At 40.3% G+C, this 10,925-nt stretch overlaps 1 protein-coding gene across 1 annotated transcript; it reads left to right on the plus strand.

Moving 5' to 3' along the window:
- The first annotated feature begins 1,251 nt into the window (after positions 1-1,251).
- Positions 1,252-6,673, plus strand: LOC111951122 (uncharacterized). Its single transcript, XM_023969148.2, has 3 exons — positions 1,252-1,342; positions 5,022-6,009; positions 6,125-6,673. Exons 2-3 carry the CDS (start codon positions 5,031-5,033, stop codon positions 6,142-6,144), a joined length of 999 nt encoding a protein of 332 aa, XP_023824916.1. The 5' UTR covers positions 1,252-1,342; positions 5,022-5,030; the 3' UTR covers positions 6,145-6,673.
- The last annotated feature ends 4,252 nt before the right edge of the window (positions 6,674-10,925 follow it).

Here is a 10,925-nt window from a genome sequence, read left to right on the forward strand (position 1 = left end):
TAAAGGTATAATACGTTGTCATGATCAGCGATGATCTCATTCTGTATTCTCTGCATTAAACATCCATCATTTTTGCTGCATTTCCAATTCCTGGCTGGTTTAAGAAAAGTCATATAAAGTAACAATATGAAAGCACAAACCATATACAACTCCAAGGAGTACATATAGTTTTATCAAAAGGCATAGAGGTTGAAATTATGGTCCTGGGTGGGAAGACCTATGTCATGACTGCACAGTGGGATAGAGCTACAGAACACTAGTTGATAAGAGCTAGAAACTATACCATCCAGTGAAATTGGAGTATGCTTATTTAGGATGCARACTAAGCATCTTTCGTAAGGCTACAATCCTGAGTTTGTATTTCAGCCAAACAGCAGCCCCACCACTTGATTTAGTAGAAAGCTGAGGGATGGGGCTGGAGAAATGTAACCACTCTCAAAATCAAAGACTGGCGCAATGGATGCAAGGACTGACAATCCATGAGATTATGAACGTAAAGCATATTTACATATTTTGAAGCTATACATTGACTCAGCTGKGAACAAAAAACACAAACAAAAGACAATATCACCTATTTTCCTTGGCTTATTATAGGGTAATTAGGCAGTTGTAGTCCACATCCATTAAGTGTATATTCTTAAAGAATAAATGGGTATATCATTATTAAAAATAACCCATAATTGTGTCTTCAAGGTAATACYTGAGTAATTACATTGGTGTGAGTATAAGGCTAATTCTATGCTCATAAATAATTARTAATAAATAAAGCACCTAAAAGCAATTTTGGTTATCTGCCATCTGTAATATATAATCTGGGATGTAGGATTATATGATTGAATGCGTGATATTTCCCATCCTAATGGAGAGGACACTATCTGAACTGTAATTTGAGTGCGAAGGCTCCGCCTATTAAACTGTAACTAATTTGAACATTGGTCTGCATTGTTTTATTTAGATAAGGATTCTGTGGGCGTGGTTTGACTGTACTAAATCTGATTGGCTTGAGACTCTATCAGTCAAGGTAGCAGTAGCACTACAGGCTTTTAGAGATACATCATTTAATAACTGTTACTGGTGAGCTGTCATTGACATCGAATGATCAAGCAATCTGAAACTAACCAGTAGCAGGTGTCTTCAACCACGCTCAAAGAGTCAGCCATACAGCCTTGGTCTTTTTTCTATTCGATTTGCGGCAAAACCGAAACGTCTGAGCAATTAGGCTACTGGTTGATTTGCATCTCGTAACAACACTATTTCATTGCACACAATGCAGGACAGAGCATCACCAAGAATCAGATTCATTACGCGTTTCACGGATTTCCAGGAAGACCTATAACGAAAGGTAAAACTTGGATAAAGAAACGCATGGCATAGCCACATATTTTATTGTACTGCTAATAATTATACATTTGTCAATTTACTATGTTTTGATGTGTATATGCGCCAGTCGCCCTCTAGAACTCGCTTTATAGCCCATTGGACATTGTCGGTATGAATTCAACAGTCGTGACCCCGCTTTTAAATGCATATTTATGAATTTWCAAGTGAAACACTGTGATCCATATGGAAATAATGCAACCGTTTGCCTCCACAGTTATTGCGACGTGTCATTGTGTTTCTACTACAAATCTAGGATAAATGTTATCAAAATGTAAGGGTCCCWTTTCGTTTCAAATATGGATATTGCTGTAGTCCAGTTACTTTTGTGCTGTTGAGCGCACGAGGGRGGGCCAGCCCAAATATATGTGGGGAGGGAAAAACCAAGACAACAAATCCTCCAAATGTAGGCCACCGTGCATGACCCAATTCCTCTTGCGAGTGTATATGGAACACGGCGTTCCCCCCGCCCCTCGTCACGGCTCGGCACAGTTCCAAAGCAAATCTTTCTGTGTTTCACTGTGCCAGGATGGTAGGTTCAATTAAAAAACTACACTACAATAAGTAGGTTATCATGCATATATAAGATTKTATTGGGATTCCTCCTATTGCTGTTATTTCACTGTCTCTAATGACGATGGCAACAAACACACAAAGTATTTTAAAGAAACAAAAGAAAAAATATATTGTGAATCAAAATGCTGAATATGTATGACATTTAGAAAGTCATGTGTGCATACATTTGACGTAGTAGTCAAGTTTAGCTTCTCCGTCTAACCTTCTATGTCTTCCCTTGAATCTAGCCATACTTATTGCAGTGAGCAGGGTGAGGTTTGTATTAAAGTATCGTGGCTCAAGCTTGGCATTTGTTGCAAGGCCAATAGATTGTGCTGCTGTGTGACAGATGTTTTGTTTTGGCCCCCTGGCAGTGTGATCAGTCTGCCTCTGACCTACTTTTCTCCRAACTTCATACCTGCAAAGCCATTTATCTCCCTGGGGTTGGAGGAGCAGCACACAGCATCTTCAACTGGACCCAGTTTTACCCTTATTATCAGCATCTGGTCAACCTATATTGGTCACACTGGTCAACTTACTGTACACTGATTGTACAAAACATTAAGGACACCTTCCTAATATTGATATTCACCCTCTGAATGSCACACATACACAATCCTTGTCTCAATTGTCTCAAGGCCTAGAAATCYTTCTTTAACCTGTCTCCTCCCCTTCATCTACACTGATTGAAGTGGATTTAACAAGTGATATCAAATCAAATTAAGCTTTATTTATACAGCACATTTCAGACATGGAACACGGRGGCAGGTAGCCTAGTGGTTAGAGCGTTGTACTAGTAACTGAAAGGTTGCAAGATCGAATCCCCGAGCCAACAAGGTAAAAATCTGTTGTTCAGCACTTACTTTTCTTCAGAAGGGGTTTCACCATAGCAGTTTTTAGTGCAGTGGGGAAAGTGCCTGTGAACAGGGAGTGATTAACAATAGCTTGCATTTCTTCAGATATGCAATTGAAAACTGTTTTGAAGAAGGTGGTGGGGATAGGATCGAGAAGGCAGGTAGAAGGTTTAAGTTGTGATATCACTTTTCTGAGCATGTCTGTGTCAACCAGGGAAAATAAATCCATAGAGCCTTTGTGTGGTGGGCTAGGGCACATATCATCAAACTTCTCATCAGGTCTCGCTTGACTGATACCCAGCCTAATGTTGGTTATCTTATCTCTGAAATATGCCGCAAACTCATCACATTTAGATATGGAAGAAAGTTCACATAAGTTTGCGGGGGTAGGATTTATCAGGCCATCAATGGTCGAGAAGAGCACACTCAAATGATTCTGATTATTASTGATCAAGTTAGAAAAATGAGCCCGTCTGGTATTTCTAATTGCTTTATTGCTCTCTCAGAATATCATAATAGACCTGCAACTTTGATTTCCTTCACTTCTGTTATTCTGTAATTTCCCTTTAATCTATTAGTTTCCTCACTCATCCAAGGGGCTCTCCGTTTGAATGTGGCCTTTTTCAACTTTACTGGAGCTGTAGCATCAATGGTTGCCCTTAATTGATCTACTAAATTATCAAAAGAGGAAGGCAGAATAGGTGATGGAGTATTGCTCATACATACACTCAATGAAATCTGTAGAGGTAAGATCTTCAGTGGTAACATGAATATTAAAATCACCCAACACAATGATTTTGTCATAGTTCTCAAGGACAATAGACAATAAATAGACAATAAATAAAAATCAGTAAAGAAAGTYGGGCAGTGCTTTGGTGACCTATATAGAGTTATGGCCAGCACTAGTGGCTGACATTTAAACAGTATAGCATGATGTTCAAAAGACCCAAAGTTGAAATGAAATGTCCTTACAGCTGAGAGCGTTAGTAAAAATAGAAGCTGTCCCCCCACCCTTTCCCCCTTTTCTGATGGGGGGGGGGGTCAATAAAAGTGGTACTACAGTCTGAAGACAGCCATGTTTCAGTGAAATGCAATCAACTTTGCGCTCAGTAATGAGGTCATTCACGAGAAAGGTTTTACTAGTGATTTCTCTAGTGATCTGCCTAGAGGTAACCAATGGAATAACTATTACATTTTTAATGTTACAACCACGTTTTCTGACAGTCTCCAATCTATCAGAATGGTAGGAGATGACAGTTTGTATAAACTCACTAGAAGGTAGAGTTAAAGGAACATAAATTAGGTTACTCACAATAACCATAGTGCAATTTCTATAGGAGTTGATATGGTTTCCAAGTCCTCTGTTGCTTATTCTGACAGGAAGAACTGGAGCACTACCACTGAGCMAACAGCCAGAGAATCTCTTCCCTAAGATGCTTGATGGTGGTGCATTTAGGGGAGACAGATTTCTGTCCAGTTTCCAGTTCCACCGTATCTTCATCTTGTGATTGTGTGGAAATCTCATCTCATACCTTAAGTCTTTATGCCCAGCGGTGGATAAAAACACCTGTGGGCTAGCACTGCTCCATTTTCATGATGGCTAGCAGCTAACTGCTACTTAACAGGAATCCGGGACACCAACTTGTGGTCCCAACCGCGTCGCGAATCAGTAGCAATACAAAAACTTTAGCTATTATTGAAAACTATTTAATTTAATTTATTTCATAAAAACAACAAACCGAGTGTAGGCAGTACACTGTACTGTTGCATGCTCTGATGACGTCTGTTCAATAAGGGATCATAGCGTTCACCTGGTCAGTCAATGTCATGGAAAGAGCAGGTGTCCTTAATGTTTTGTGCACTCAGTGTATATCTATACTATACAGCTGCTTATGGCTATTTCTGAGAAGAGGAAACCCCTAAGCTAATTATTGTGCTCAGGTCAGGACTGCATACTTAATAATATGTTGCTTAGCAGAGAGGAACTGGACAGGACATGCGATTCTAAGTGAGGATAATTCAAAAGACAAACAGCTGTGAATTTACATCTATTTGATTGACACATCTTAGGGAAAAAAGCAGGATYTACATTTAAGCAAAGTAGAACAACCTCCATTATTGCCACAATAACATTACTGGATATATTTGGAAATGGTTTCCGATATTTGAAGCCTGGTTTTACCAATTGGGGGTTAACCAAAATGTTATATTTAACTGTGTTTGGTGCGTTTTCAGAGGCCAGCCATGGAGGACAGGAGACTTCCCCCTACAGTTCCCTTAGTGGTCAAAACTGAGCCAGACACAGAGACCCGTAGGGTGAGAGAGGAGGAACAGCCTACCATTCCCATCAGGGTTAAAAAAGAGGACCTCTCTGAGGTGCCCCTCAAAATGCCCAGATTCAAGTACGTGGACTTCCCTTCGCTACACCAGTGCATCCAGCAGCTCACTGTGCCACCCCTGGACAGCTGGCTGGAGGGCTTTCCCCTGGCTCTGGGAAGACCCTCTGGAGGACACACCCCTGTCACTTCCAAGGAGAGAGTTCCCAAGTTTCGGTATGTAGATTATCCCTCTCTGCACCACTGCATCCAGCAGCTGTCTGTGCCGCCTCTGGAGAGCTGGAGCTCGGGGTTGGCCAGATCAGGGTGTGGGGTGACAGGGGGACCTGGATCCACCAACTCTCAGCCCAGCTCTGTGAGGGGGAATCAGACAATACAGGGAGATGGTTCAGCATCGGCTTACAAGCAGGACAAGTATACTGCTTTCCCCTTTCCTGGTCCTAACTCCGGCTCCATCCAGTGTGTGACCTCCTCAAACGAGGCATCCCATAAGCCTCAGCGGCTTCAGCTGCTCTTGAGCAGTCCACCCAGAACCAGGCCCCCATTAAGCTCACAGGGGGAAGAGGCTCGCCATAAGGTGGTGTGTTCAGATCAGCTGTCTCAKAAGTTCTCTAATCCAAAATCTTGSGTTGCTGGAATGAAGCGTGTCAGAGGAGCGGGACCACTCCATCAGAGCAATAGGAAGTCAGCTGGTGATGATGAATGGAATGCAGACCTAAAAAAATCTCCACAAAGTCATCAAGAGGCCCAAGTAAAGCTAAGTGACCCTCCTGACCTAGGACAAGGGTTTTGGAGAACCATCCCAGAGTCTGTCTGCCCCTTTTGCCAAAAGATGTTTTCAGATCCAGAGGAATTGCGGATCCACCAGAAGAGTCACAGAGAAAAAGGTAAGTCTGTAGTACCCTGAAACAGTTCTGGATATGTGACAAATCCTTCTTTAACTGATCYAATTGTGTATCAAACAATGATGAATCTTGTCTCATGTTTGTCATATAATTTCAGAAGCCTCATTGATGTCTTGACCAAGGAAATGTACAGCTGACAACAATGAACATCTTAAAAACTGTGCATCTACTTCAGTACTTGCTACACAGGCATGGACTAGGTCAGGCTTCTCCACAAATTATTGGTCACCTGATAAGAGTTCCACTGAGGTTGTTTTGAGTGTTCAGTGTTTATCTTGATGACCTAAGTGACTGACTACAAACAAACCACTTTAGCTAAGGGCTTCATTCATAATTCAGTCTAGGAATTAAGCTCTCAATGTYAAAGACTGACCTGCAGTGGCTCTTGGTGGTCTTACAACTCCTTATTTACCTATGGGTTAATTTGCCAGGAGGGGGTACACATTAGATGAGATATAACAAGGAAATGAGCCATTTGATGTTGTTTAAATTAAAATGTCAGGAATTAGATTGTAATGCATTGCAGTGCATACATTTTTGTATTACTGTAGTTGAGAATTAGGCTTTCATTTATTTTCCTTAAAAGGGATGCCAATGTTTTCCTGTTTACAAGCTGTTTTTGGCAGAAAAATTAATAAGTGYGGGTATCAGCACCTTGTTGACTGGAGATGGCTGCCTGTTCCAATATTTCAACATAATTYTCTAGATTTGGGTGCCTATAAAACCTTTAACTTCTGGCTTATGCTGTGAAACAACACATGCTTCCTTATAATTTCTTATCTAATGTTTTTATGCTTTGTATTTTAATGTTTCTTTTTTACAATGACAATTATATATATTATTGATTGTATTGTCTAGAAATAACTTTAKACTTTTCTTAAACTTTGTTTTCAATTCTGTGTGCATTAAAGATTTTCTAGTAAAGATTACTCTACTTTACATKTCCAACAAATGTTTTACACTTACAAGTGTCACATTGTTTTCAGTACATACTATACAGCGTCATCTAGAAATTTCCTTGAAAATAYCCATGATTATTTAGAGCTCATCTAAATTTAGAGCTCCATCGATTTAGAGCTCCATTATTTAGAGCTCCATTGATAACATAATGACAAAATTATTATATATATTTTTTAATTTACCCCGTTTTCTCCCCAATTTCATGGTATCCAATTGGTAGTTACAGTCTTGTCTCATCGCTGCAACTCCCGTACGGACTCGGGAGAGGCGAAGGTCGAGAACCAAGCGTCCTCCGAAACACAACCCAACCAAGCCGCACTGCTTCTTGACACAATGTCCACTTAACCCTGAAGCCAGCCGCACCAATGTGTCAGAGGAAACAGCGTCCACTGCGCCCGGCCCGCCACAGGAGTCGCTAGTGCGCCGTCCCTGCCGGCCAAACCCTCCCCTAACCCAGACGACGCTGGGCCAATTGTGCGCCGCCCCATGGGTCTCCCAGTTGCGGCCGGCTGCGACAGAGCCTGGACTCAAACCCAGAATCTCTAGTGGCACAGCTAGCACTGTGATGCAGTGCCTTAGACCACTGTGCCACTCGGGAGGCCCATAACAAAATTATTTATAATGATGTATGGCTATGATTAAGAACTAGGCCTATACCATTAAAAGTTGTAAAGTAAACCAATCCAGACCATAACTAAATGCTTTTTATGTAAACAATGTGGCATCACTGTCATCCCACATTAAAAAATACTTACGTTTACTATAGTACTTACTATAGCATTCTGTAGTAAACTGTAGAATACTATACTACAAACTGTAGTATCCCTCGAGCATGTGTAGTACATATAGAATGTTGTAGCATACTGTAGAATACTATAGTAAATGTTGTAGTATACCGTAGAATACTATAGTAAATACTACAGTAATGTTTCCAAAATCACTAGTCTGCAAAAACAAAACTTTTTAAACTAAAGTAAATACTAGTAAAATGCTAAAAAAAATCCTAGGGGTATGAATACTTTTGTAAGGCACTGTACAGGTTATAGAAAATGTGCTCTTTTAGTATTTATTCAGTAGGCTTCCTCAAGGAGATCGCTTCCACTGCTATGTCAAAGATAAAACAAAAAATGCTATAGTAAATACTACAGTAATGTCTGCAAAAACACTACAGTAAARACTTCAGTATACTGCAGTATGTAAAACACTACAGTAAATACTACASTATACAACAAACTGCAAAAATACTACATTACTATAGTATGCACTACAGTTATTTTAATACAGGATTTATACTATAGTTAACTGTAAATACTACAGTAAGGTCTGCAAAACCACCAGTGAATACTATAGTATTTATACCATAATATACTACAGTATTTTTTCCATATGGGATGGAACTTTCCATTCAAATAATGCAGTGGTTTAAAGTACTTAAGTAAAAATACTTTGAAGTACTACTAGTAATTTCTTTTTTTGGGGGGGGGGGGGGTATCTGTACTTTACTATTTATCATTTTTCACAAGTTTTACTCCACTACATTCCTAAAGAAAATAATGTAATTTTTACTCCATACACTTTCCCTGACACCCAAGTGCTCATTACATTTTGAATGCTTAGCAGGACAAGAAAACAGTCCAATTCACACATTTATCAAGAGAACATCCATGGTCATCCCTACTGCCTCTGATCTTGGGGACTCACTAAAAACAAATGCTTAGTTTGTAAATGATGTCTGAGTGTTGGAGTGTGRCCCTGGCTATCRGTAAATTTAAAAAKCAAGAATGGTGCCCAGGGACGTCATGCACCCAAAATCTGAAGCCACAAACTACAGGAGGATGGCTGGTGGGGTGGTCCGGAAGGGAGCTAGACCCCCGTACTTAAGTTGGAGAATTTTGAAAACACATGAAAAAGCTTTTTCCTGCAATCTAGAGCCATAATCATTATGCTTAATTCTATGTAAAAAAARTACTTAATTTTTCCTGCGTATCTGAGCTGTCTTTATCCTTTGTTGTCCTGATGGTTATTTTTTTGAAGAAAAGATTTAAAGGAATGTGAGTCTTATTCAGTACATTTAGTTTTTGCTTGCTTTTCTAAATTCTACAGTGCATTTGGAAATTATTAAGACTCCTCGACTTTTTCCCAAAATGTTTTACATTACAGCCTTATTATAAAATGTATTAAATTGTTTTTTTAACCTCATCAATCTACACGCAATACCCTATAATGACATAGCAAGAGTTTGACGTTTTTGGAAGTTTAAAAAATATAAAAAACTGAAATATCACATTTACATAAGTATTCAGACCCTTTACTCAGTACTTTGTTGAAGCACATTTGGCAGCGATTACAGCCTTGAGTSGTCTTGGGTATGAGACTACAACCTTGGCACACCTGTATTTGGAGAGTTTCTCCCATTCTTCTCTGCAMATCCTCTCAAGCTCTGTCAGGTTGGATGGGGAGTGTCACTGCACAGCTATTTTCAGGTCTCCAGAGATGTTCGATAGGGTTCAAGTCCGGGCTCTGGCTGGGCCCCTCAAGGACATTCAGGGACTTGTACCGAAGCCAATCGTGCATTGTGTTGGTTGTGTTCTTAGGGTCATTGTCCTGTTGGAAGGTGAACCTTCACCCCAGTCTGAGGTCCTGAGCTCTGGAGCAGGTTTTCATCAAGGATCTCTCTGTATTTTGCTCCGTTCATCTTTCCCTCGATCCTGATGCTGCCACCACCATGCTTCACAGTTTGGTTGGTGCCAGGTTTCCTCCAGACGTGATGCTTGGCATTCAAGCCAAAGAGTTCAATCTTGGCTTCATCAGACCAGAGAATATTGTTTCTCATGGTCTGAGAGTCTTTAGTTGCCTTTTGGCAAACACCATAAGGGCTGTTATGTGCCTTTTACTGAGGAGTGGCCTCCATCTGGCCACTACCATGAAGGCCTGATTGGTGGAGTGCTGCAGAGATGGTTGTCCTTCTGGAAGGTTCTCCCATCTCCACAGAGGAACTATGGAGGTCTGTCAGAGTGACCATCAGGTTCTTGGTAACCTCCCTGACCAAGGCCCTTCTCCCCCGATTGCTCAGTTTGGCCGGGCGGCCAGCTCTAGGAAGAGTCTTGGTGGTTCCAAATTTCTTCCATTTAAAATGGAAGAAATTGTAAATAAATGTAAATAAAAAATGTACAGGACAAATCTGAGGGGGCCTGTGTCCCGTCTGGTTTGCTTAATATAAGGAATTTGAAATGATTTATACTTTTACTGTGGGTATTTAAGTATATTTCAGCAATTATATTTACTTTTGATACTTAAGTATACTTAAAATCAAATACTTTTACGAAAGTAGTATTTTACTGTGTGACTTCCACTTTTACTTGAGTCATATTCTATTAAGCCACAGTATCTTCACTTTTACTTAAGTATGACAGTTGGGTACTTTTTCCATCACAGAAAGAATGGCGATATGGTGGCCGCTGACTGGCTGAATACCCGGGCCGTGAGGTGGTTGGAGTTGTCAACAAATCAGCATGACAYAAATATGATGCCAAGTTTTCAAACGACCAGTAGTTTCTTAGAGYAGATATGTAAAGTGATCTGTGCATTTGAACAGCAGCATAAATACACCTATTTTACTTTTGCATGTCAGAAACCCAATGACCACTGCTGCACATGCTGCCACTGTTTTGAACAGATTAGATTATACTATTTAGAACGAGCAGCCATGTCACGTTCCTAACCTTGTTTTCCTTTTGTATAGTTGTGTTTAGTGGGTCAGGACGTGAGCTGGGTGGGCAGTCTGTGTTGTTTGTTCTATGTTAAGTGTCATTGTTAATTGACCTTGTATGGTTCTCAATCAGAGGCAGGTGTTGACGTTTCTCTGATTGAGAACCATATATAGGTAGGTTGTTTCACATTGTTTGTTGTGGGTGGTTGTCTCCTGTGTCCGTATATGT

The sequence above is a fragment of the Salvelinus sp. IW2-2015 genome, linkage group LG23, assembly GCF_002910315.2.
Source record: "Salvelinus sp. IW2-2015 linkage group LG23, ASM291031v2, whole genome shotgun sequence".
NCBI classification, from domain to species: domain Eukaryota; kingdom Metazoa; phylum Chordata; class Actinopteri; order Salmoniformes; family Salmonidae; genus Salvelinus; species Salvelinus sp. IW2-2015.